Source organism: Lemur catta, chromosome 10, assembly GCF_020740605.2.
Source record: "Lemur catta isolate mLemCat1 chromosome 10, mLemCat1.pri, whole genome shotgun sequence".
Lineage (NCBI taxonomy): Eukaryota > Metazoa > Chordata > Mammalia > Primates > Lemuridae > Lemur > Lemur catta.
This window is the reverse complement of record NC_059137.1, coordinates 33,611,238-33,639,104: the sequence shown is the minus strand read 5'-3', so window position 1 is coordinate 33,639,104 and position 27,867 is coordinate 33,611,238. Positions and strand designations below refer to the sequence as shown.

Here is a 27,867-nt window from a genome sequence, read left to right as displayed (position 1 = left end):
CAAACGTCCCCGCGCCGGCCGGAGACCTGTCTGCGGGCGCAGCAAGGTGGCGTCGCGGGTCTTAGCCCGGTGGAGGGCGCGGAAGCCCCCCGGAAGGTCTTACATCAGCCGCCCCACGTGCAGTCGGGGGGAGGAGGAAGTCGCTCCACTCCCCCGGGCTGCGCCTCTCCCCCAGCCTCCGCCCCTCCCGCCGTGCGTCTCTCCGCCCCGTCCTTGGTGCAGCTGGGCCGCCGAGCCGATCGGCGCCGCGCCTGGCCGAGTGGAGCCGAGCAGCCGCCGCGCCGCGTCGCCGGTTTAAGCGCAGTGCGGGGCCGCGGCCGGGGGCGGCGGTAGTGAGACCAGCGCTGCGCTCCAGCCCCCTTTTCCCTCCATGGTTTCTCTCCGCTCCCGTGAGTAACTTGGCTCCGGGGGCTCCGCTCGCCTGCCCGCACGCCGCACGCCGCCCAGGACCGCGCCGCCGGCCTCTGCCGCGAGCAGACCCCTTCCGACGGCCCTCGCTGCGCAGGCCGGGACGCCTCTCCCCCCTCCGCCCCCGCCGCGGAAAGTTAAGTTTGAAGAGGGGGGAAGAGGGGAACATGGACATGAAGAGGAGAATCCACCTGGAGCTGAGAAACCGGACCCCGGAAGCGGTAAGCAGAGCCCCCGTTGGATGCCCCCTTCCCGATGACTTGCATGTAATGGTGGCCACCTGCAGGGCCCGGGCCGCTGGTTCGCCGGCCCCGGCGCGGAGAAGGGCGCAGCTCGCGGGCTCGGACGGGGAAGGCGGGCGGGCGGGCGCGAAGGGGGGAGCGAGCGCGCGGGGATTAACTCTTTGCCGCCCGCGGAGCCCCGCGGCCGCCCAGGGAAGACAGCGGAGTGGCGGAAAGCAAACTTTGAGCTCCTCGCTCGCCGGGGTCTTTCCCCGGAGGGAGCGCGTGTGCGAGTGGCCGGCGGCGAGGGAGGGAGGCGGGGGTTGTATAACGCTGGGAGCCATATTTGCAGCCTCCCGGGATGCGCGACCGGGCGGAGGCTGGGCCTGCCGAGGAGCTGCGCGGCCAGCCCCGCCTGGGCCCGCCGCCGGCCAGGCCGGGCTCCGCGCGTCCCGGGCCGGCTGGGGAAGGGGCGCGGGCTTGGGGGGGGGGTCCCCTGGCCGGGTCTCGCGGTTGGCGCTGGCCCGGCCGAGGGCAGGGATCGTGGGGCGAGGAGGGGGCTTTTCCTTTGAAGGGGGCGAGAAGCCCCCTGGGGAGCCTGGGGGCCTGGGCGGGCGCGGCCTGGCGCGCGGAGCGGGGGAGGGGCGGGCCCAGTCGGCGGAGGTGGCGTAACCGCCGCCCCTCCCGAGGCCAAGTTTGAAAAAAGGACGCGGTTCCCGCCATTTTTCAAGCCTAAAAATAAAACTTTCTTCCCCATTTCCCTCGCTCCCCTTTCGCCCTCGGCCTCCGCGACTCCAGCCTCCCTGGGCCGGCCCCGGTCTACCCGAGCCAACCGTTGTGGCGGTGGCTTCACCCTCCCCTGGCGCCGCTGCTGCGGAGCCCGGGGGCCCGTGTCCCAGGAGGCTGGCCCCTCGGTGTGGGCGGGTGGCGGCTCCTCACGCCAGTCGGGGCGCGCCACAGGCCTGCACAGCGCCATGTTGGCGGGTGCCCGTCTCCCTCCGCTGGGTGAGTCGGCCCGGGGCTCTGCCGACCGGCCCTACCCGCCCGCCCGCCCTCGGCGCTGGCTGCCGGCCGCCCCTTCTCTGGCCGAGCCCTCGGTCTGCTTTCCCCCGCCCCGCCGGGGCTCGGCTCACACTGGCGGGAGCCGCGCGCGCTGCGGCCACCGCCGACTCATCCTCTTGCAGGCGCGCTGCCGCCCTCCCCCTTCTTAAAAGGGCAATGGCAGGCGGCCGCCTCCTACCCGGGCCAGGCGCGCGGGGGCTCGGCTGGCCTCGTCTCGGCACGCGGGGCCGTGAGGCCTCTGCCCCCGCACGTGCTCGAGCGCGGCCTGGTGCTGCCGGCCGCGCGCCATCCGGGCTGCGGGGCCCGAGGCTGGCAGTCGCGCGCCGCGGCTGTGTGCGCGTGGGGCGGGCCTGAAAGAATCGGCTCTTTCATCTCCCCTCGAGTTCGCGCGGCTTCCTAACACCGCAAGGCCCCCGCACCCGGAGGGGCCGCGCTGCTGCCGGACCTCCTCCGCGGTGAGTGGCTTTTTCCCGCCGAGGGCGGCCCGGGAGGGTCCCCCACCCCGCCCGGGTGTAGCGACAGGCCGAATTTCGCGCACTCAGGTGGCTGTGGTTAACAAGTTGCGAACTTGTGGGAATTAGATTATCAGGGTTTACCTGGCGTGCTCGGTTTTGTGACCTCTCTCCGTAGTCCTTGGGGTCACCAGCAGTGAGGAGTGGGCTGGACTCCACCGCACGGCAGCCATGTGTCCTGAAGGACCCAGGAGGGTGGACTACTCGTCCGTTTCCCGGGGTTTCTAGGCTGAGGCTCCACCAGCATGGTTCCTTCCGACCATCGGTCAGACATTTTGTGCCCGCCACGTGCGAGCGTGTTGAACGGCTAAACCTCTTCACCGTGTAAAACTTGAAGCGCTGTGTTTTCATCTTGAGGAGTTGATAGTTCCAGACTTTTCCATTACCTCGTAGTTGCAAATCAATAGAATATGGAGTGGCTAAATTGAGCCAAGTTTCTCGTGAGGAAAATACACACTTGGGTTTTCAAAATGCTTTGAAATCTAGAATTTGAGTTCTTTAGAATGTGCTCAAACTAAAGGTCTACTAAAATACTCTTTAACGGTAGTGTTGTGCACTCTGGAAAATAAAGCTGGCCTGCCATTGGCAGTATCTGGTGTTTTCATATGTGAAATAGTATGTTGCTTTAAAGATACATGCATGTGCGCAAGTGTTGACTTTTCAGTCAACTGAGACATTAACTCTCTTGCCAAAGACAGGCCAGAGCTGGGTGACTAATTCAAATTAAATTAAAGTCATTTTCTCAGTCATACTGTCCATATTTCAAATGCTCAAAAGTGGTAAGTGGCCAGTGGGTACTGTATTGGACCGCACTGGCCTACAGATCCACTGGTTTATTAAATAAATATTTGACTACTGAACAGTATGCCAGGGCCTGGGAAATCAGTGAACAAGACAGAGCAGAGCATCTCCTTCCCTCCTGAACCCTGAGAATCTGTTGAGATGGCACTGGTCAGGGGAGCCAGCCAAGATTGTGGGGATAGAAGGTTCCCTTAGGGACTCTAACAGGGGACTGAGACCAGGGGGAGTTAAGTGCTCCATTGGGAGAGTAAAGCTGTGACCTAAAACTGAAGGCTTTTCAAGAAAAAACACTGTAGATTATGAAGGAAATTTTTGTTTTGTTTTAGCTGTTTTTGTTTGTTTAGACACGTGTTGTCAGTATGTCACCCAGGTTGGAGTGCAGTGACTTTTCATAGACGACACCATCATAGTACTCTTCATAGGTGTGATCATAGGAGGCACTGTAGCCTCCTGAGTAGCTGGGACTATAGGCACACACCACCTCGCCCTCCTTGAAGGAAATTTTAAAAGCGGAGTTAAAAGGTGTTTTGCACAAAGTTATCATCCTTAAGGCAAATGAATAGTTCCAAGATGACACCTTTAAAAAAAAAAAATCAAACTAAGCTTGTCATATGGCATCTTATGTATGATGTGCTAGAGCATACTATACACACCACAGAAATTGGTGGTATTGTCAGCTGTTACACAGTAGGTTTGGCCTCTGGGAGCCTGCATTCCCCCGTTGAAGGTACTGTACTGTTACAGTATGGGCAACATGCCCTGAAATGTACCAGTGTATCCCATAGTTAACCTTAATGATTTTAAAGTCAAGATCTAAGACTGAGGAGAGTAAGTAGGAAATTAATTGTAAATATGTTCTTTTAAGACCAGATGGGCTTTTATTATGTATATGACTTTTGTTTTGTTTTTATTTTACTTGGAGATTTATAGAAGACCTTGGTAACACACATTTACCTTGTGTTCTTTGGCCAGAGTACATGAGTCCAAGATAATAGGTTCAGTTCACATTTTGATATATCTTTATTTGTTATAAACACAGGTATGCTCATTTCCCTAAAAGGTCGGGGAGGGCTTGTAAAGAAATACGTAATTTAGTTTTTTCCAAGTCCACAACAGCTCGTATTAGAGTGTGTTCGCATAATAGGAAAAAAATTAGCTAAGATGTCATTTTAAAATAATCTTCATAAGGAATGGTGGTTGCCATTTAAAAACATTTATAGGCAAGGATAGAAAATATTTTGTATTATTTCTAAGTATAGAAAATATATAAAATATTGTCAATTACTTCAACTGGGAATAAGTGGTACAGTGCTAGAACATATATACACCATAAAAAATGGAGGTATTGTCAGTAAGATGAGAAGACACTGCCGTGCAGTAGCGAGATATAAACCAAATTTAGTTGTAGTTTTAAATTGGAAAAGAAAACCTGTTTTTCCTTATGTGAAGTTCTCATCCTTCAATTACACTGAACATGCCGCTCTGTTGTGAGCACCTCATTAACCACGCGTCTGGGGACAGTTAGCCTTCATATTAACTCTTTGAGTTTTTCATTGAAAGTTAGAAAGCCAAGCAGTCCCTTCCTGTGGTTCACAGTCTGTGTCCCTGTGAAACAGTAGTATGCTATATATGCTGGATTGTGACATTTAGGAGTAGTCTTTCCTTAGTCCTGATTTACTGGGGGAAAAAATTAGATTTTCTTCAGCTTGCATCTTCAGTTTTTGATCACCCCCCACCCCCTTGGCCTCTGTTGTTACTGTGATGTAATTTTGAGCTCGATCTGATATACTAATTGGTTGCATAGCAACTAATTGGAGTTTTTTTCCTTGTATAAGTAATACATCTTGGTTGAAGAAAAATTACATAACAGATAAGCCAAAAAATAGTAGATATAGGCCAGGTGTGGTGGCTCACGCCTGTAATCCTAGCACTCTGGGAAGCCAAGTTGGGAGGATTCCTTGAGCTTGAGAGTTGGAGACCTTGTCTCAACTAACAATAGCTGGGTATGGTGGCCCAAGCCTGTAGTCCTAGCTACTTGGGAGGCTGAGGCAGGAGGATTGCTTGAGCCCAGCAGTTTGAGGTTGCAGTGAGCTATGGTGACGCCACTACACTCTGAGAGCCAGGGTGACAGAGGGAGACTCTTGTCTCAAAAAAAAAAAAAAAGTAGACAAGCAAAAAGAAAATAGAAATCATACATGCCTATCCTACCATCTAGACATTCTAATGTATAGTCGTCTACTAGAATGTTTAAATTTTTTTCCAAACTTGGATCATGCTAATAATGTGTATGCTGGTATGCTAGCTTGTTGGTTTTTGTTTGGTTTTGGGTTTTTGTTTGGTCTTTGGGTTTTTTTGAGATAGGATCTTGCTTTGGTCGCGTAGGCTGGAGTGCAGTGGCATGATCATAGCTCACTGCAGCCTCAAATTCCTGGGCTCAGGAGATGCTCCTGCCTCAGCCTCCCAAGTAGCTGGGACTATAGGTGCACACCACCACACCCTGCTAATTTTTTCTTTCTTTTTTTTTTTTTTTGAGACACAGTCTCACTCTGTTGCCCGGGCTAGAGTGAGTGCCGTGGCGTCAGCCTAGCTCACAGCAACCTCAAACTCCTGGGCTTCAGCCATCCTCCTGCCTCAGCCTCCCAAGTAGCTGGGACTACAGGCATGCACTACCATGCCTGGCTAATTTTTTCTATATATATTATTTTAGTTGTCCAGATAATTTTTTTCTATTTTTAGTAGAGACGGGGTCTCGCTCTTGCTCAGGCTGGTCTGGAACTCCTGACCTCGAGCCATCCACCCGCCTCGGCCTCCCAGAGTGCTAGGATTACAGGCGTGAGCCACCGCGCCCAGCCTTTTTTTTTTTTTTTTTTTAAATAGAGACAGTGTCCTGCTATGTTGCCCAGGCTTTTTTTTTTTTTTTAAACAATGTAGTAATTATCTGTCATAATTCTTTTTTATTTTACAGCCTTATTAATATCTACATAGATCATAATTTAACCATCTCCTCGGGTCATTTCCAGGGTTTTTTGCTGTTATAAGTAGTGCTGAAATGAACATCTTGTGTGAACTTTTTTCTGCAAATTGCTTTTCAGAATGGTTCTCTTCTTTACATACCTACCGGTAGGATATGGGTGTTTTTACTTCATGCCAAAGCTCTGCTGTATAAATATATTTGAGAACCACTAATATAAATTTGTGGAATTGTCATTTTGAAAACATTCTCTTAGAATAATAGTAGGGTAGAAGGCTTGAACATTGCTTGGATGAAAATTACAATTATGACACAAATTACTTTTGCTTTTTACATTTTTTAATTTTTACTTACTAAAAAATAAACATGTATTACTTATTTAATTAAGGGAACTGATAACTCAAAATGATCTTTAATTCCTCCATACCTTTTTTCCCCCTCTCTTATGGCAGAAAAAACTGTTATAATTGGAGGTCACCCAACCAGTTAGGTAAAACTGATCTTTTTGGAGTAGCTGGGGGAGTGACAAGTAAGCACTAGTTGGAGAGAATGAAAGGAGTGGGGAGGAACTGCTTCCATCTCCTGCAGCCCCTAGTTCCAATCCCCAGAGTTGTCCCCTTGACCTAGAAGTTTATGACTGATAACTTAAAGAAGTGCCTCATAGACATTTAGGAATTGGCCACTCAGAATTTGAAATGTGTTTTTTTTCATAGAAACAATGTTACTTTATAAATGGATGGTATGTCCTCATATTAGGTCTGAAAATCTATTTGGCCACAGTGTAGTTCAGATTTTTCAATGAAAAGGTAGTAGAAAACAGTACTATCTTTTTGATAACTGGACAAAACAAATACACAAGAGTTAAACAGGAAGTAGTATGGATTTTTCTTTTTAGTTTTTAAATGTTTACCTTAAAGTTGTATTTGAGAAAAGGCAATTTTAATTGGAGATTGAGGGATGAAGAAGAATGAGTATGGCCCAGAAAGTTGAACTGTCCATCTTCAAGCAGGCCAGCTAACTCTGTCTTGGACCAAATAGCTCCCTAAGATGTACGCATAAATGTACAAGTGCCTGCGTGACCTTTTCTTAGCAGCCATGGGAGGATTTGGGATATGATAAGAAACTAGGACCTTTTCTCCTTGGATTAGGACCTGGTTTATTCTGGATTTAGATTGGGAAATTTGAGATTATATTGTCCCAGCTGCACCCCTGTATCAACCACTGTCTTCCAAAGCTGTTATCACCCTTGCAAGGCATTCTGGATCCCTTTCATACCCAAGAAGGAATGGGGGAGAGAGGGGGCTTAGTTAATCTCTATAAGGACCTACTCAGAACCCCAGAGTTGATATAAAGATTATTTTAAACTGAAGATATTTGAGACTCAACTGATGCAAAAAGAAGCCTATTCTGGGAGCTTATCTGACAAAAGCGAACACTTCTGAGAAATGAGGGCTGACGTAAACTTTCTTATCTCTCATTTGTTCTCCTAAAAATCCCATTTGTCTTTCCTGAAGAAATCTATTCTTTCCAAAGGAGGATGCTCCTCCCTTTCCTTTCCTAAGTTAGGTATATAAGCCCTAAATTCTAACCATCCCTTTGAGTTACATCACTGAGCATGTATACATATGTGTATGTACATTAACGTGTAAATAAATTTTTTCTTCTATTAATCTCTTGTTTAATTTGCAGGCCCCCAGTTACTGAACCTAAGAGGGTAAGGAAAAGGTTTTCCTCCCCTATACCTCAAATGCTGCTTCTCTATTGCTAAAACAACATCTGAGAGCAGAATACCTTTTCACCAAGGTCCTGTTTAGAACTTTAAACAACCATTAAGGATAGTGATGAGGCCGGGCGTGATGGTTCACACCTGTAATCCTAGCACTCTGGGAAGCCAAGGCGGGAGGATCGTTTGAGCTCAGGAGTTCGAGACCAGCCTGAGCAAGAGCAAGACCCCCGTCTGTACTAAAAATAGAAAAAGAAATTAGCTGGACAACTAAAAATATATAGAAAAATTAGCTGGGCCTGGTGGCGCATGGCTCTAGTCCCAGCTACTCAGGATGCTGAGGCAGAAAGATTGCTGAGCCCAGGAGTTTGAGGTTGCTATGAGCTAGGCTGACGCCATGGCACTCTAGCCCGGGCAACAGAGTGAGACTCTGTCTCAAAAAAAACAAAAAAAAAAGATAGTGATGGGGCTTTCAGACCTGCTATCTTTGGACACAGCCCTAACCAGGTCCCTCTCATGGGTCTCTGCTTTATGCAGTGATTCCCTCTCTGCTCTGTGCTTATTCCCCAGTGGTTCATCTTCTCACTGTGCTTTTAGAGGTCTGTTACGGGGGTAACACATTTCTTTACATTCTCAGCCTTCCTGGAAAACTCCAGGGACATGCTTTTTCTGTACCTAGCCATACAGCCCTCTGCCCTACTTATCCCAGCATATTCTGTTGCCTCTTACTGGTGAAAAAAGTTAAAGATCTCAGGTGTGCATTCCCTGAACTTCTCACTCTCCCACTTACACAAATTTACCTATATCTATAACCATGCTACCCTTTTCTCTGCATAGGAAGAGCTATCCCACCTCTTAACAAGAGTATAATATCTCAGTTCTGATATGCATTTTTTGTTTTTTGAGACAAGGTCTCACTGTGTTGCCCAGGCTAGAGTGCACTGGCATCATCATATCTCACTGCAACCTCAAACTCCTGGGCTTCAAGCAAGCAATCCTCCTGCCTCAGCCTCCCAAGTAGCTGGGAGTACAGGCATGTGCTACCACACCTGGCTAATTTCCTTTGTTTTTTTGTAGAGATAGGATCTCGCTCTTGCTCAGGGTGGTCTTGCAATTATGACCTCAAGCAGTCCTCCTGCCTCAGCCTCCAAAAAGTGCTAGGATTACAGGTCTGAGCCACCAGCAGCCTTAGTATGCATTTTTACTACTTGTTAAATGATTTTTTTATGTTTATTCTTTCTATTTTTTATGCCTTGTCTGTCCTTTGTCAGTATTTCTTATGGGATGTTTATTTTTTCCTCACATAGAGTAAAAATAATAGAAGATATCCATTGTAAAGTAATTTATGATATATCCATACACTTTTTTTTTTTTTTTCTTCTTTAAGGGACAAGGTCTTGCTCTGCCCCCTCCATACTAGGGTGCATTGGCCTGATCATAGCTCACTGCAGCTTTGGGCTTGAGGGATCCTCCTCCCTCAGCTTCTCAAGTAGCCGAGACTACAGGCACACACTACCACACCCAGCCCATTTTTAAACTTTTTGTAGATGGAGTCTTACTATGTTGCCCAGGCTGGTCTTGAACTCTTGTTGTCAGACTATTCTGCTTGCACCTCCCTGTGGCCAGCTCCACTTTGATTTCTTTAGTTATTAAAAATATTAACAAAGTTATTTTAAAGTATTCTAAATGATACAGTTTATCTCACCTATATTTGATATATACAAAGACTAAAACATACACCAAAGTGTTATGCTTATTATCAGAAAGTTGGTCCTTTTTACATCCAAGTTTTCTTTGTGTTTCGTCATCTTCTTGCTCCCTCACAATCTTGACACAAACTCCCATGCAATATTACTGACAAACTATGACAATTTTCCTCATTCAACAGTTATGAAGGCTCTTATGCTGGGATATAGTGGTAACCAGAATAGACATGACCCCGTCATAATGAATCTAACAATCTAGCAGTGACTTTTTTTAAGGTTTATTTTTTAATAGATTAATAGTCACATTGTTGAAACTAAATAAATTTATATAGAAAGCCTTTCAGCCTCTCACTTTTCCCTCCCTGTAGACACTATTACTGAGAGATTTTATGTACGTAAAAGAAAGTGAATATGTGACACGTTACACTTTCTGTACATTTTTCATCCCGTAGTATATCCTGCAAATAAGTCCCTTATTAATGAGCATTTAAGTTGTTTTCTAGTTTTTCCATCCTTTTTTCAATAACTTCATAAGCCTCACTGTTTTAGCATATTTGGGCTGCTACAATAAAATAGAAGCTTTACATTCTATTGTTTTATAAACAGTAGAAATTTATTGCTCACAGTTCTGGAGGCTAAGAAGTTCAAAATCGAGGCACCAGCAGATTCAGTGTATGGGGAAGGCTTCTGCGGTGCTTCAAAGATGGCACCTTCTTGCTGTGTCCTCACATGGCAGAAGAGACAGGAGGGACTATGCTATTCTCTCCAACCTCTTTTATAGGGTCACTAATCCCATTCTTAATCACTTCCCAAAAGGCCCTACTTCTTAATACTATCACTTCAAGTATTTAGGTTTCAGCACATATTAACAAGTTGGTGGCATGGGGGCACCAGCATTCAAACCATAGCACTTACTTTATAAGCCTTTCTAGGCGTTTGAAACTAATGCTTTAGCTTTGGGTACCATTCCTGATTCCTATAAAGTCTCCTTTGCAGAGTTCTGTCCTCGGTCCTTTTCCTGGGAATTTCATGCGTCTCCTACTAGCTCTGCCCTAATGACTCCCAAATACAGAACTACAACCCAGACCTTCCCTGAATTCCAGACCCACATGTCCAGCTGCCTGTGGATATTTTTATCTGGATATCCCACAGGAATCTTAAACTTGGTATCCCTCTCCGTATTCATTACATTTCCCCTCAAAAAGCCATTCCTTTCTTATTTCCATCTAGGTAAACGGGTCACAGTTCTCTAAACCAAAACCTCAATTCCTGTCCATCATCTTCTATACCCAACACCTAAACCTGCCAGTTTCAACAACTTTAACACCTTGTACCTCCACTTTCCTCTTCTTGATTCCCATTTTGCTGTTTGGTTCTATAAACACATTCTAACCCACATATGAATGTTCTGTGATAGTTTTTGAAGACCCATTGCAATGGTTAAAGTGGAATTTTGCCAGTTGAGAGAAATGTCTTTTAAGAGATGATTTCACTCAGTGAGCTGGGATATAGTATGGCTCTCTAATTCTTCTTCGCTTAGCCTTAAAATGGCCTATTAGTGTCATTTTGTATAATGTTTTTGGAATCTCTGTTGGATGGAGTCATAGAAAATCTCACAAACCAAATGGGAATGTTTTCATTGTATTGCAGTATACTGTTTAGGTGGGTGGGTGATTGCAGTTGACCTTTTTTTTAATTTTAATGGTTAGTTGGTTTTATGTTTAGCTTTTTTAGACACAGAAGTGCTTGTAAAAAACTTAGTACAAGTGTGAATAAATTAATGGCAAATGTCTTTGGCGTTCCCACACTCCCTTTCCCCAGAGATTGCTTTCTGTCCATTTACAATGTCCCAAGCACTACTCTTTACAACAGCTTCATGACATATGTACCATTATCTCCACTTTACAGGAAACTGAGGCACAGAGAGTTTAAGTGACTTACCCAAGTTCACACAGGTTCTAAGTGGCAGAGTAGAGGCCAGGATTTGACTCCAGGCATCTGTCTGTATCCAGAGCCCAGCTTTTGTCACAGATGACCTCCTGACTTTTCAGATGTACTGATTCCTCATTGGAAGAGGGAACAGTGGCAGTGATATCTAGAGCAAAGTGGAGGGAAGGAAGGGAAGTTAAAGGATGCCTGCATGCATTTTGAAACCAAGGCTTCTGAAAAGGAAGGAGAGAGTAGGGATAAGTGGTAAGGCAGTTAACAGTGTTGTGGGTATGATGGACTCGGAATCTGTTTCCTTCTTTCTAAATAGGGGGAAGGAAGTGGTGGTACAGGGAATAAGTATGTACTTTGTAATTGACAGCAGTTACTAGAGTAGCATTACTGGATTTTGTATGGGAAGATGAAGACATTGTTGGCCGGGCACGGTGACTCATGCCTGTAATCCTAGCACTCTGGGAGGCCGAGGCGGGTGGATCGCTCGAGGTTAGGAGTTCGATACAAGCCTGAGCAAGAGCGAGACCCTGTCTCTACTAAAAAATAGAAATTATCTGGCCAACTAAAAATATATATAGAAAAAATTTGCCAGGCATGGTGGCGCATGCTTGTAGTCCCAGCTACTCGGGAGGCTGAGGCAGTAGGATCGCTGAAGCCCAGGAGTTTGAGGTTGCTGTGAGCTAGGCTGACGCCATGGCACTCACTCTAGCCCGGCAACAGAGTGAGACTCTGTCTCAAAAAAAAAAAAAAAAAAGATGAAGACGTTGTTAGTAGCTCCTGTTGTCTTTTCAAACCATCAACATCCTCCTTCCATATATATGCTTGATTAATGCTATTAAACATAGCAGATTCACTGCAAGAATGTCTTTGTAGGGAGCAGTTAAAAACTGTAATTTGCATCATTAAATAGATCAAAGTAGGTTAAAAAGTTGCAAGTTTCAGAGTGACCACAGAGCAAGAAAGGCAATAGGTATTACCATGGTAGAGCTGCACAGTAGACTGTTTATTACATAACCAGTATTCAGAATCATCGGATGTGATGCCCTTGCATAGATTTGAATTCTGAAAAAAAAAAAATGACCTAATTTAATGTCTCTAACAGTTTCTCCCTTAGAAAGATCTTTCTCACACATAACCCAGATTGATCTTTGTTTTGAATTAAGGACTCTTGCATCTTGATTGCCTCCCAGTGTCAAGATAATCTTGGTAAAGATTAATAAAAGCAGAGTTGCAGGATGTGTTAGTAGAAACCTCTGGCCAACTCTCTTAGTGATCTTAACAGGAAAAGTAAAGCTTTCCTCTTTACCTGTGGTCATCTCCTGGGCCTTAGGGTAGACTCAGCCTAAAGGGGTGTCTTCACTCTGCATTTGCATTTAGATAAAGCCACCGTTTGGGGAACAGACTTGGGCAAAGGAATAACAGGGATACACTTTGGCTTTCATCTTAAAAATTGCAGTTTCTGTTTCTGAAAAATAAAGAGTCTAAGCATTTACGTTGTGGTACAACATTCCGTCTTTGAACCTACTAGTATATTGCTACTAAAGGCTTAATCGTTTTTCATTTATAACTATGATCTAGGTCTAATGAAGATACTGCCCCTATATGTGGGTGTTTTTGCAGGATATTTATGGTAGAAGTTTTTGCATTGTTTTCAATATGCTTTTGAAAGCTTATCTTTTTTTTTTTTTTTTGGTCATCCACAGGTTCGAGAACTTGTCTTGGACAATTGCAAATCAAATGATGGAAAAATTGAGGGCTTAACAGCTGAATTTGTGAACTTAGAGTTCCTCAGTTTAATAAATGTAAGCTTGATTTCAGTTTCAAATCTCCCCAAGCTACCTAAATTGAAAAAGGTAAGTGCTTAACAGTAAAAGAGAACTATCCTGGGAAGGGAAAATGTATGATTTTACTTGTAAGGACATACTTAGTGTAGCAGAAAGCGCATGGCCTTTGGAACTGGGCAGATATGGGATTGAATTCCAGCTCTATCATTTCCTTGATGGGTGATCTTCTGCAGGTTACTGAATCTCTAAGGCCCAATTTCCTCACCTGTAAATTGGTGGTATCACTTGATCTTGCAGAATTGCTTTGGTGTTTGGAAATGATGCATGTTGGATGCCCAATAAATAGTAGTTATGAAGAATAATTATTATATTTTGTGAGTAATTTATTAATTGTTATAAATTTATTGTTGCAATGTTAACTAAGTTTTGTTAGTATGCTCTGGTTCAGGAACCACAGGTACCTCTCACCCTTCATGTTTTATGTCTGTTGATTAAGGGTGAGTTTAAGTAAAAACATTAAGATTTATAGTCTATGGTAATTCAAACCCATTATGTAATTCTAATGACTAGAAAGTTTAAAATATGTTGTGATTGACTAGAAGAATTCAATAAAACAAAGCTACTGTGTTTCCCTATCCTGGATGAGGGCCCATTGTTAGTGCCTTACTGTTCTAATTACAGCCAATTCTCTATCCCCCTCCAATTCTTCCCCCTCCCCCCAAAAGTACAGAATGCTAAAGAAAAATGCTTCCTCTTGTCCTTGCACATTTAACTGTCACAGAGCCCCAGAATGTCAGAGCTGGAAGAAACTTTGATCTTCTAGCTGAGCCCCTTGTTTATAGATACGTACAACAACAGACTCAGAAAGGTATAGTAATTTGCCTAAAACTGTCAGCAGAAGTGGTTAATGAGCCAAACTAGAGACCATATCTCCTAACTTTTTGCGTTGCATAGGAAAAGATGTGTGGTTATATAAGTCTTGCAGAATTCTCCACTGTTTTAGTATTCACTTTATTAGGAAACTTAAGGTGAACTTAAGTGAACTTTTTTCACACATAGAACAAAGGAACACATAGAAATTAATAATCAAATTTGGGCAAAGGGCAGGTAGGCTCTTCCTAGAGCTTGCGTGGATAACTGCATGAATTAAAAACTAGAAGTTTTTGTTGTGTGTGTTTTTATTTTTGTTTTCCCTTATTTGTCATGATTAGGTAATGAATGCTTAGGCAGTCCTCATGAGTTTCAGGTGATAATAGTGTTTCAGATGAGAAATTTCCCCCTTCTAAGTATCTATTTAGAGTTTCAGCTATAATCCTTTTATATTTGCATAGGTTATCAGTGACATTGGACGCTCTGATTGACCCAATTAAACACAAGATGGCTTTTTAACATTTATTTACATAAACTTGATGCTAGCAGATCCTTAGTGTATGTTTTGTGTTCTGTACTATCAGAAGTAGTCAGAAAGTCAGCCTATCAGTGACCATTTATGTGGGGATTTTATCAAATCTTTATGAGGTTTTTAAACATTAATCACAGCCCTTACAGGGCTAATGAGGGGGAATCATACTTAAAGGCAGATTGAATGTTCTCACAGCTGCTAAGGGCTTTATTTTTTTTCCTACCCCAGAGCACAGACTGTTATTAACAAGAAATAAGTACTAAAAAAATATATTTGATGTATGGATGTCATAAGTTTCCTAAATTTACACATTTATTTCATTTCAAAGTAAATATGCTACTAAATGCTTTGGTGGATTGCCTTATTATTCCTATTCCTTAAGATACTCATGTTGAAAAGATTTGACTATTACATGTATGTGATATTCTAACCACATGGTCTAAACAGATCAAGAAAAGTAGTTTATTTTTAATTGACTAAAATCACCAGTAAAGCTAACACTTGAATCTTTGATCATAGACTTGTATTTTTAAGTCTAGACCATGACTAGATATTTGACTGGACTATCCCATTGGAAGGAAAAAAATGTTTTGAAATATTGCATTTTCCTTTCCTGAAATACTTAACATCTAAGCAGCTGACTTGTTTTTTGAGCTCATTTTTTCAATGGATACTTAAATTTTTTAAAGTTCCTCTACTCTGAATCATGTAGTGTGTTTCATTGCATGCCAAAAGGCTTCATTATAGGACATGTTCGTGCTAGTCTAGGTATTAATATATGGCATTAATGGAGTGGGCATGGGTACTTAAGAAGCCAGCCTGCCTGGCTTCAAATCATAGGCCTACCACATTACCATCTTTGTAGTTCATTTTCCTCATCTGTAAATGGGGGTAGTAATCTACCTGCTCTGTAGGGTTGTTGTGAGATCAGATGAGTTAATGTATTTCTAGTGCCTTAAACAGTGCCTGGCACTTAAGAACTGTGTAAGGGTTAGTACACAGTTAGAACTGTGTACAGTTACTATTGTTGGCACTTTAAAATACAGAATTGGGATCAGCTGTGTGACCGAAGTTTTCTGATCTACAAAACGAAGAGCTTGAACTAGATGTTCTCCACAGTGCTTTCCAGGCTCCAACTCCTTGTCAAAGATTCTAACATTCCTTGGTGAGGGCTCACTCCATTATTGGCATACTACTTGCCTGTGCTACTTGAATTGCAACTAAGAAATTACAGTGGGATCTAATAAAGGCTGGTGCCAAGTTTATGCAAGTGACCTCTGGAGAGCTGCTTCATAAACCTGAGGCTGTTGCCCCATTCCCTTTCCTAAAGTCATGGGGCTTCTTTATGGGTACATTTCTGGGGTCTGTCCTGCTCCTGTGACCTTCAGAGCAGCATTCCCCAGTGTCTTCCAGGTGTAGCACCATACAGTGTGTTAGAACCACGTTAGTTTTCAAGTGGGCATTGCAAACTTTGCTTGGGACACAACATACGCTGCTCAAAAGCACAAACCATTTACCCTTTCTGGCAGGTATATAGAGTATTACCACTTCTCAAAGAATTCTAATTTGTTTTGACCTAGAAAATGTATTCACTGATGTTAGAGGCCATTTCTCGAGCTAACTGTTATTATCTGGTTAAGAAAACACAATATTTCTCAACCTCTCCTGTCACTTACCCTACACTGCCCCACCCCACATGTTGCTGGGATTCATAAACTACTTATTTGGATTTAATGAAACAAAATCAACATACATGCCCTAATAGAAATAGGGATCATTTGATATTGATAAGTATTAGAAAGCTGTATTTGCTATTCATAACACATTAATGATGTATATTTCTCTGTGTATTTGTGTGTTTGCTGTGTACATTTTCTCTTGCAGCTTGAGCTCAGTGACAATAGAATCTTTGGAGGTCTGGACATGTTAGCAGAAAAACTTCCCAATCTCACACATCTAAACTTGAGTGGAAATAAACTGAAAGATATCAGCACCTTGGAACCTTTAGTAAGTAATTTAGAATTTGGAAACTGGGATTTATTGGTCATTTTCATTTTCATGTTTCTTTATAGTGCGGGAAATTATTGGGAATAATGGATGGTTGAGAAAGTGATGGTTTTTTACTTTTAATAGGTGTCCCAATATTAAAGATCAAGGCCTCTCTAATTACGTGTATTCGTTTGGCTTTGCTCTCCCTGCCTGATATCGTGATGGCTTCCTTCAAAAGGAAATTCTTCAGAGTTTTTGCTTGGTCCTTTTTCAAAGTTCATATATTGACTATAGCCTCATACGTGTCCTTAAAATTTTTTCCCGAGATTGGCCAAGCCATTCTGTACTTTTATCCTTGAACAGAACAGGCTATTTGTATTGGGTGGCATATGTGACCTGTAGATGGAACAATGAAGGGCAGCTCCAATAAGTTTTAGGTCTTCTAATTCATGATCTTGTGCTTTAGCTTGATTACGGTTGCCTAAACTTTTGTATGGAAACCTCAAGATCCCTCCCAGTCTTACATATGGGGATATGTTATGGAAAGCTATGTTTAAGTGCCACTTGGGTTGTAGATTTGCTGTGTGACCTTGGGCAAATTGCTTCTTCTCTCTGGGCCTCAGTTTCCTCATTTATGAAGCAGGGAGGACAATAATCCCTGCCTTACTTACCTCCCTTAGGGGTTCTGAGAATAAAATAAGGTAATGTGCTTTGCTTTGTAAATTGGGAAGCTGTGCTAAGGGGGGTCCAGTTGGTGTGGAAGTTGTAGTGGTCAGAAAGAGCTTCCAAATGCAGGACTGGAGGTGGGAGTTAATGCAGGTTTTAGGGCAGCACCACAGGCTGTGCTGTTGTGAGGTGGTTATGCAACAGAGAGAAGCTGTCTTTCAGGATCCAGAAGAGCAGGCCCAGGAGGATAAAACATTCTTCTCTGTTGTTTCTATTTTGATGTCACAGTATGTTAAAATATGTGGATTTCACATAACTTGTATAGAATATTCTGTTGATATTTCAGGGGATGATTGAATTAAATTGTGGCTTCTTTTAATGAAGAGGATTTCCTGTCAGAATTAGAGAATCTTTTCCTTCTTGAACAAAAATTGAGATTCAACTCCAAGACAGATTTAATCGCCTTTTATTAAGTCTCTTTATTTTTACATTTTCATTAAGTGGACCATATTTAAAAGCTCTTATTTCTCATAAGTGTCGGGAGCTTCTTTCTCACATGCTTCATGAATTTTGCCCTTTTTTCCTGTTATAAATATGCCCAGTTATTCAGGCTCCCTAATTTTTACTAGTTCCTTTCTTTTCCTTGAACTAACTCCTATTTCCCATGTTCAAGCTTTTATTGAATTTTGCTGTATCCAAGGACATTAACATTTGCCCATTGTATCCTCATAATCCACAGAAGAGACTGTCCTCTTGTTAGAGAGGAGAAAGCTGAGGTTAGAGAGCTTCAGGTAAATGACAGAGTAGGGATTCAAGCCCAAGTCCACTGTTATTACCACTGCCCTTGGAACCTGTTCTTCTCTTTCTACCTGTAAATTTATTCCATACCCAAATTTCCCTAAGCTAGGAATTCCAACAGGAGCACTAAATTAAGTGCTGATGCCGTTTCAGTCACATGAGTCATTCTGAGCCTTCGTTTAGTGGTTAATGACAGACGTATCAATTCTGGGTCACTGTGAGCATGGGAACTCCCTCTCTTTTTTTTCCTTTTTTAAAATTTTTCTTTCATTTGTTTGTTCGTTTGTTTGTTTATATGTTTCTCCTGAGACAAGTTAACAAGGGAATTTTTATTTTTTTATTAAAAAACAGTACCAGGCAGTACCTTTTCATGCTAGATAACTGGCTGTTGCCCAATTCTTGGAGCAACCTGATTCCTCTTTGATTATCAGAAGCCTTTCTCTGTGTGCCAGAGGAACTTGATTCCTCTGGTGCACAGAGACGGAGCAGAAGCAAATACTGTGTGGGAGTGGTTTGCTTGAGTGTTCCTGATCTGGTCAGTAATGTGGGAGGGCCCCTTGGTGGCTGTGAAAGTCTCAGTCCCCCAGGACAGCGAAGGATGAGAAGTAGCCTTCATTTGCATTTACCATTTTGGGAGGATCTGCTATGTCCTTACACTGTACTGGATGCTTGACATGTATTATCTTACTAATACAAAATTATCTTATTAGTACACAAAGTGGATAAACATATCATGGCCCTTGCTTTACATTGAGGAAGCTAAGGCTTGGGTGAGGCTGAACCCCTTGTCCAGAGTCACACACTGTGTGGCAGAGCCACAGTGCTATACACCAGGACTATTTGGAAAAGCCTGGCTCTCACCAGTCTGCTCTACTTGCTGTTCAGATTCCTGGGGGTGCTATGTTGGTCTCCTGAAGTTCTAACTTGGAATAAAGTAAATCTGTAGGAGAAGGTGAAGGGGGGAAATGTTGGGTTCATTTTGACTTCTGAAAGTATTTTTCAGTGGGGAAAAACACCATCCTCATCTTCATTAACCCCATACATTTTAAAGTCTACTTTGAGCCCAGTTCTTAACAGTCAATGCAATGATTGTGAATGCCTCTGCTTGCTACAGGGATATTAATCGAGAGACAAAGAAGGCATCAATTCAAACTTCCTTGGACACCTTTTTTTAAGAGACCTGGGCCATCCAAACCATCCCCCAAAGCCCTTCTAAATTCTAAGAAGGCAAGCAAAATTATTGTTAATAAAATGTTTAATGTTTATTATGGCTAGTCTATTAGCTTACATCAAATTTCTGGTATGGTAGACTTGTAATTTTTTTTTAGCGATATTTACACATTACATTGGAATCCTGAATAATCTGTGTGTAGTATATTTTGTGCCTATTGAGCCTTTAAGCACAATTTTACTACTGTAAACAATTACAGAGAACTACAGTTATGTGGGATTTTTTGTTATTTACTTGCTTTCATTTCCTTTTCTAGCTACTCTTTGGCATATCCAAATTATTTGGTGATGGGTGCTTTATCAGGAAATAGCCAAAAATCCCACATAATCATACGATTTCAGAAATAGAGCCCTGGAGGCCTTGTATACTGGAATAATCAGTAAAACTTGAGCAAGGGCTTTGAGTATTGGAAAGCATTAGGTAACTATCAGAGGTTGTATGCATTTTTATGCACCCATTTCTAGGAGATAATTTTGAGGTATAAATGGTTCCTTTTAAGCGGAAAATTTCTAGACATAGCCTCTTTGGGAAAGGTGACTAAATCTACTTATGGTTGTATCTTAGCTAGTGTAGAGTCAGCCTTTGTGAAGAGAAAGCTAGTAGCTAGCTAGTTGTCTGGGGTGGCATTGCAGCACTTTTCTCCTCTTCGGCAAGAAGTCATACCTGGGCTTTGGAGGCCAGGCCTGCCCAGGAGGGAACCTAATCTGAAAGTTACACGATACAAAAGCAGTTCTCCTTGTGACCAGGAGGGCTGGAGATAGCTTTTAGGGAACTGACTTACATAATAAGCACATTTGATCCACAAACTCTTGGGGTTTGAGGGGTACAACATTTGTCTGTTCCTGTAACCCTGCTCTGTGTTCCCTGCCTGACTAAATGTTCTCAAGGGCTACTCAGTGAGAATAAAACAAATGTGGGAGCGTCTTCCTTGATTGGGAAAATGAAGTTTCTTTCTGTGCAGGGGTCACCAACCCTTTTCTCTAAGGGCTGGATAATAGACATACTAGGCTTTGTAGGCCATATAGTCTCTGTCACAACTACTCGACTTGGCCACTGTCGCACAAAAGGAGCCATACATGAACAAATGAGTGTGGCTGTGTTCCAGTAAAACTTACTTGACAAAAACAGGTGGACCAAAATTGGCCAGTGGACCACAGTTTGCCAGCCCCTGCTCTATAGCTCTAGGCAGATTTTCATATCATTTTGTATCTCCCCAGAATGACAAAGATACCTCAAGTCCTTATAACAAGGTTTTGTTTTGTCTGCATTTCTTCCCAGGTCCCTGTGAGTGTTGTGTTAGCTTTCCCAATAAAGCATCTTTTAAGCATCAACATTTATTTTTTAGAACTTACTTCATACAGAGAACCTCTTAATGTTTGGGGTATTTTAGTACTATTTCCTTAGAGAATACCAAGTTTTTGTCTTTATTCAGGTCCATTAAAAGTTACATTTATTGCCCTTATTCTAAAAGGCACCAGACTGTGTACTAGTATGTCATGTTTTATATTTGCCTTTTATAGGCTGCTCCTTTTTCCTACTAGGATCGGCTGTCACTTCCTGTTGCTGTCTCCTGGTTTGCGTGTAATAGTACCTCTGCCCTCTCGATCTCTTAACTTACCCGTAGTCAAAACTTAATAGTCCTGGGATTGAAACACTAGTACACTGTATATAATAACAAATGAAAATCTGAGTCAAATACGTGGGCATTTTCCTGTCCCCTTTAGTTACTCAGAAAACTTTTCTTGGGCCAAGTTTTTAGATCTTAACTATTTTAGAAAGATAAAACTGATGATTCCAAACAAATAAGGTAAAATTTCAAGGTATGGTAAAATCAAGAATTTTACATCATGAGAGTCTGGTAATGTGTCAGTCTTTTTCCCAAAAATTACAAAAGATGAAAATGTAACGTTTCTCTGTATTTCTGAAGTTCCAACTCTTGAGTCCCTCTCCCTTTTCCTCAGCCTGTATTGACTCCTGTCTTCCCTGAAAATAGCTACATTGCCACACTGAATATTATATTTCATCCTCTAGTGCTTTTCATGTCTGTGTTTCAAGTAGAATTGTAAGGGCCTTGAGATTGAGGACTTTGTTATAAACCTCTGAATTTTTTCCCTATACTACTACCCCAGAGCATTAAAGACAGCTTGATACCCATCAAGTTCTTATTGGCCATTTGATTACCCAAACATTAAAACTTATGTTTGAACCAAAATTGTTAAACTATTTGTCTCATACTATGAAAAGACCTAGTTTTAATAATAAAATTATTTCAAATATATGTTTCTTTAGACTACTAATGCTGCCTGAAAAAGACATAGTTCTCTGGGAAAACAGATGTAAGAAAGGGAGGGACTAGTTAAAGTTTAGTAACATCAGGGTTGCAAAGGACTTGATGTGTTTTGTTGTGGACAAGGCTGAGCGTAGCAGCTAATTGAATATAGAGCCTAGAATTTTACCTCTTCAGAAGATGAGTTTTGCTGCTTATGTTCCTTTGGTTTAGGAGTTGTGTTTTTGATCCTTTTCTTCAGAAAAAATTAGAATGTTTAAAAAGCCTGGACCTCTTTAACTGTGAGGTTACTAACCTGAATGACTACCGAGAGAGTGTCTTCAAGCTCCTGCCCCAGCTGACCTACCTGGATGGCTATGATCGAGAGGACCGGGAAGCCCCCGACTCAGATGCTGAGGTGGATGGTGTGGATGAAGAGGATGAGGATGAAGGTGAGTGGGCTCCACACCCACTGAACCTGGTTTCTGCCTTTACAAGTTTCTGATAAAAGCTACTGAATGTTCTTGTTATTGAGGAAAACAATTTATACATATGAATGTAGGCATCCCATTAAATTTGGAGCTAGGGCCTGTTTAATAAGTTTTTGGGACATTGACGCCTTAAAATTGTTCAGGATAAAAATGGTTAATGGATGGTGTGCTCTATCCCGTTGAAGTACTTAGAGGGTAGTGTACTCAAAGAAGCATGGTCTCATGTCTCCTGTATTTTTTTTTTTTTTCCTTGGTTACTGCCTATTTATCCTTACAAACTCAGCTTTGTCTGCACCTCCAGGAAGCATTTCCTGACATCCCCAAGCAAGGTTAGGGCCCTGCGCATGCTAGACTACCCCCTTGCTTCCTCCTTCAGGCTTGCTGCTTCATCGTCTCTTCTTGCTGTGCTACGATTATCTTCTTCAGGGAGAGAGTGTCTTTTACCTGTCTTTAATTCACAGGGCCTGGTACTTAGTAGGTACTTGGTACCTGTTTGTTATAGCCAAAGTATAAATAAAATAGCTTTCCTGCCATTAATATATGACTAGAGTTTAAGAAGGTAATGATTTTAAGGTACTATATTGTCAGATTTCATTTTTCATAAATAATGTTATAACATGGAATTAAAAATACTTTTTACTATTTTGGGCATTTGGTCAAGGTTTTTAATATATCCATTATCTTTAAGAATCTTTTTAAATATTTTCTACCCAGAATATCCCTCCTGATAAGCTCATGTTTTCCTTGCACTGACTCGTTTATTCTGAGTCACTCTTCTTAGGCTTCTCACCTCCAAGTGGCTTAGAGGAAGCAGCGTGATTAGTTTTCACATCAGTCAGCATGAAGACTATTTGGTCTCCTAGAATCCCTGATGCTGCTGGTTGCTGATGTTCATGGCATTCTGTTTGAAGCATTATTTTTTTTTCCTGTGAACTTGAGAAGAGATGAAGCATTATTTTAAACATTTCTTTTCTTTAAAAATTAATGCACAAGACAGAAATGTTCAAGGAAATGGAGGAGTAAAAAACATCAGGCACTTTGGGTATAATTATTAGCATAGTACTCTGTAACATTTGTACAGTTTTACAGCAGATTGAGACAGGCAAAAATTAATGGGTTATAAGGTGGTAAAATGGACAAAAGAATTGGAAGAACATCTTGCCTACTTTCAAATGTTTATGTTTCTCTCTCCCTTCTGCGGGTTTTCAGTTTTTCCTAAAAACCATTTGTGCTTGTTTAATTACGTTCACCTTAAATAAGTGGAGCAGCCATATGTGTGGGAGCTTATAAAGGAAATTTCTTAGAGAGTGGAGGATAGTTCCTGAGAGCAAAGATCGGTCAGGCAACAAATATTTCAGTGTTTCCTGTGTGCCAGGCACTGTGGAAAATAGTGTTGTTGGGTTTTTTTTGTTGTTGTTTTAAAAAAAAAACAAGCGAGGTACAGTGGCATGGGCCTGTTGTAGTCCTAGCTACTCCAGAGGCTGAGGTGGGAGGATCACTTGAGTCCTGGAGTTTAAGTCCAGCCTGGACAACATAGCAAGTCCCTGTCTCAAAAAAAAAAAAAAAAAAAAAAACCAACAAAACACAGACCTGGTTCCTGTCTTCTTAGAGCTTATTGTGTACTAAGAAGAGAATTTGGTTTTTAATCATTAATAATTACATGTGAGCAAAGCATGCTGTAATGGAGAAGCACCAGGTGCTAGAATGAGAGCCTGTCACCTGGGGTTAGGAGTTTTGCCATGCTGCCTGAGGAAGTGGTGTTGACTGACACTCCAAGGTGGAGTCAGAGTTGGCCAGGTGGCAGGAGAGAGCATAGTGAGCTGTAGGACCTGGGAGAAGGAAGGACTGCTGTTCTAGAGGTTGGCACAGACGGAGCTGCCTTTCAGCCTCCAGTGCCCCGAGTCACAGGGTTCTTAGGGGTGTCTGTCTGGTTCCTGATTTGAGTATCTGGCTCTGATGCTACTGTTACCCAAGAGAAGGCGTGTAATTTTTTTTTTTTTTTTAACTTTCTACTGTGGAAAATTTCAGACATCGACAAAGTTAGGTATAATAGTAAAATGAACTCCTGTGTTCTCATCACTCAGCTTCAGTAATTATTGGTCATAGCTGATCTTGTTTTATTCATGTACATCCCTACCCTCTTCCCCTACTCCATATTACTCTGAAGCAAATCCCAGTAGTTCTGTCATTGCATCATAAGAAAGATATTGTGTGTCTAGTCTGCTAGGACTCTGGCTTGATGGCACTCTCTTGGACAAAGGGGCTAGCTGCATCACTTGTTAGAAAGGTGACTGCAGTTCATGGTCGTCACCGATGTTGGTGCAGCCCAGTATTTGTCCTATGGGCCAGCCCACAGATCCCTGACACTTCAGCAGTGGTGCCCCATGGAACATCAGGGGTATTTAATGAATTCCTTTTTGGACTATCTTCAGAAGGAGAAGATGAGGAGGACGAAGAGGATGAGGATGGTGAAGACGAAGAGTTTGATGATGAAGAGGATGAAGATGAAGACGAAGACGTAGAAGGGGAAGAAGACGAAGATGAAGTCAGTGGAGAGGTCAGTGAAGCTCTTTTCTGCCTTGTTTCCTATTTGTAACTAAAACATAAGTGGATTTTAAAAAGAATACAAAGGGGGGGGTGCTTCTGAAGAAATTAGTATGCTTATGAATAGACTAAGAATGTGAGTCTAATTAATTTAGCTTTTCCCTGCCTTTTAATTACTACTAAGTGAAATGGTAAACTAGACACAGTGCCCAGCTCTGCAGGTAAGTTTTGGTCCTTTAACATTGGGAGGAAGGAATGAGTTGAGTATTCAGGGGGCTAAGAAATGTAAATGTTGAGAATTGATGGTATTTCTATCCTTTGTTATATATTTACCAAGTCAGAACTTTTTCTTGTATATTCAGTTTAATTCAGCAAATATATTCCTGCTGTGTTAAAGACTTTTAGGGGGTACAAAATTAAATGGGACTGTGGTCCTTCCCTGAAAGAACAAGTAGTCTCATTTATTGGACATCCAGTGATAGAATATCCCCAAGGAAATAAATGCTATAGGAGAACAAGAGAAAGTAGCGGCTTGACTTTGACCCTCAAGGGGGTTTGAAAAACCAGCAGAGAAAGTTAGTTGTCACCAAAGAGTATGTTCTTTTGTAGTATTAAATTAAGGCTAAGGGTTTAAATTTTGGTTTTGTTGGGGTTTTTGTTGTTGTTGTTTTTTAAGAAAAACTTAAGATTAACCTCACTAAGGAAAATCAGCAGGTCTCAGTATGTCAGGTAGATAAAAATAACATTACAGTTTCTCCTTAATGTATTGTTATGTTTGTTTGCACAGTGTATTTTTCTTTGTACTTCTCAATTTGGCAGAATTTATCTAATAATGTTATGTTTTCCATTCTTTAGGAAGAAGAATTTGGACATGATGGAGAAGTTGATGAAGATGAAGAAGATGAAGATGAGGATGAGGATGAAGGTGGGTGTATAACACCTGTACTTTGGTTGTCCTCAGTTACAAATTAGATGAAAATGTCCATTATTTAGAATTTGATACCACTGAGTGGAAGATAAAATGCCCCAGCCCTGGTGGTCTTTGCATGCATGCACTAATGCCATCCTGTCACTGCTTTTTTGTTGGTGCAGCCTCCCTGCTGCTACAGCAATTAACGCTTGTCTGATGGCAGGGGCCCTGTCAGTCTGTCTTCATTCTCCATGTTTTAAATATGTTTTTGGACCCCATTAATTGGTTTACTGCTACCCAGCGTGAGATTTCTGTGTTTGCCGTTCTTTCATTTAAAAAAGGCTTAATAATTGGATCATCATTTTTTAAGACATACAAGCACCTTTCCGGTTTTATGAGTGTTATTTCTTTCCCTATCACAACCAAGAGTAGTGAAATAGATGTTATTAAATAATTATTGAAAGTACAGGGTCTCAGGGTTGTTTTAGAACTCAGAGAACCAGTTTGTTTGCTGTGCTTTCCATTGGTTCATACTTAGCGTCCACTCCATGCCAGGCTCTAGACTAAATTTACAGTAGATATTAACACTGATTAAGACCTGGTCACTGCCTTCAAGGAGCTTTTTGGAGCATGATTTAACAGATTTAGTTAATTTCATTAAAATAACTGAATTTTTACTAGTTGGAAAAAAACAAGTATGTGTAGTATATACCTTGTGTCTCAAATATGTGCATGTTCAGAGAAATCCTGTTTTATTACTGTGTTAATTTGCTACAATTTGAGTCTTAGCCATGTTCCATACTAAGTGCTTTGGGTGTTACCTCATTTAATTCCTAGAGTAACTCTTTCAAGTTAGTACCATTGTCCCCATTTTACAAACCAGGAAGCAGGCTTAAAAGAGGTTAAGCTTGCCCAAGGTCACTTGTAAATAAGTATGGTTCAGAAATAGTCTGGCTAACTCCAGAGACTTTACTATGCATTTTAATACTTGGTAGATGTCTAATTGGTGGGGCCAACAAGCTTAAGAAAAATAAGAAATATTTGGAAGAAAACAACTTAAAAATGAGAAAACTGGGTTAACTTTGCTGTATGACTTGAGGGGCTGCTGTGCATTTTGCCCTTCTTGGTTCTGTGGTCACCGCTTGTATGTAATAACCTGCTAGTCTGATCAAGTTTACATCTTTTTTTAATTTGCCAACCATCAAAAAATTTGTTACTGTTGCCATTCTCATTAGCCTAAGCAAAATGCCTTTCCAGTTGTCTCAAAGTCAGTCTTTGTTATTGATTGTACAGAGGAGGAAGAAAGCGGGAAAGGTGAAAAGAGGAAGAGAGAAACAGATGATGAAGGAGAAGACGATTAAGAACCTAAATGACCTGCAGAATCCGAACTGTTCAGTATTGGTTGGACTGCTCGTGGATTTGGTAGCTGTTTTTTAAAAAAAAGAAAGAAAAAAAAAAGGTAGCTGTGATACAAACCCCAGGACACCCACTCACCCAAAGAGCCAAAGAATAGTTCCTGTGACATTCCGCCTTCCTCCATTTAGTCCCTCTTGGTAATCCACCACCAAGCTTAGGGACTTTACCCCAACAAAATTGTAAGCGTTGTTAGGTTTTTGTGTAAGACTCTTGCTGTAGCGTGGATAGCTGTGATTGGTGAGTCAGCCGTCTGTGGCTACCAGTTACACTGAGATTGTAACAGCATTTTTACTTTATGTACAACAAAAAAGCTTTGTAAATAAAATCTTAACATTTTGGGTCTGTTTTTTCATGCTTTTTTTTTTAAACATTAGGACATTTTATGTGACAACTGCCAAAAAAGTATTTTTAAGAATTTAAGTGAAATAAACACCTTACTCTTTGGTAAAGCCTAGTTGTATGCTTACATTTTTAAGTTAGACTCTAATTGTAAGCTCATGTTAAAACACTTTAAAGAACTTTCTTTGGCTTTGGATTTATATTAGTGGTTATTTAGGGGAATTGCACAAGTGTGTAAGATTTTTGACCATTTAAATCTATCCCTTGAGCCTAGGAGTTTGAGGTTGCAGTGAGCTATGATGGTAGTGATGCCGCTGCACTCTAGTCTGAACAGCAGAGCGAGACCCTGTCTGTAAGTAAATCTAATCCTCATTCTTGATGACAGGGAGTAAATGAGGTAGACTTTTAAAAACTAATGTTTGAAATTGAATGTTCTGGACCCCTGAAATCCAGTAAAATAACATTAGGTTCAAGCCATACATGAATTTAAGGGAAAGAGGATATTGTAAAGGAAAAGGCCTTCACCAGAGTCGGGGAGATCTGAATTCTAGTTCTAGCTCTGCCACTGATTTTCTTATGACCTTGTGTTGACCTCTGGGTCACCTCCCAGTCTGTAAAATTGAAGGGGTGTGACCAAACGGCTCCTGAAGTCTCTTGCAGCACTGATGTTCTGTGACCCTCTCTGA

General features: G+C 42.0%; 2 protein-coding genes across 2 annotated transcripts in view; one reads left to right on the top strand and one right to left on the bottom strand.

Moving 5' to 3' along the window:
• Positions 1–2,456, bottom strand: part of HEMGN (hemogen) — a 38,464-nt gene extending 36,008 nt beyond the window's left edge. Inside the window, exon 1 of the mRNA XM_045562490.1 lies at positions 2,288–2,456. The gene's annotated coding sequence lies outside the window, so the exon portion shown is untranslated. The remainder of the gene's footprint in view (positions 1–2,287) is intronic.
• ANP32B (acidic nuclear phosphoprotein 32 family member B) lies at positions 222–27,180 on the top strand. Its single transcript, XM_045562492.1, has 7 exons — positions 222–629; positions 13,049–13,198; positions 16,416–16,538; positions 21,744–21,933; positions 24,405–24,529; positions 25,372–25,441; positions 26,720–27,180. Exons 1-7 carry the CDS (start codon positions 576–578, stop codon positions 26,785–26,787), a joined length of 780 nt encoding a protein of 259 aa, XP_045418448.1. The 5' UTR covers positions 222–575; the 3' UTR covers positions 26,788–27,180.
• The last annotated feature ends 687 nt before the right edge of the window (positions 27,181–27,867 follow it).

Excerpts from the sequence above, each read along its gene's own strand:
- ANP32B (XM_045562492.1), top strand. The coding sequence starts at position 576 with ATGGACATGAAGAGGAGAATCCACCTGGAGCTGAGAAACCGGACCCCG. Across the intron at positions 16,539-21,743 it reads TCAGCACCTTGGAACCTTTA|AAAAAATTAGAATGTTTAAA; the intron begins GTAAGTAATTTA and ends CCTTTTCTTCAG. Across the intron at positions 25,442-26,719 it reads AGATGAGGATGAGGATGAAG|AGGAGGAAGAAAGCGGGAAA; the intron begins GTGGGTGTATAA and ends TTGATTGTACAG.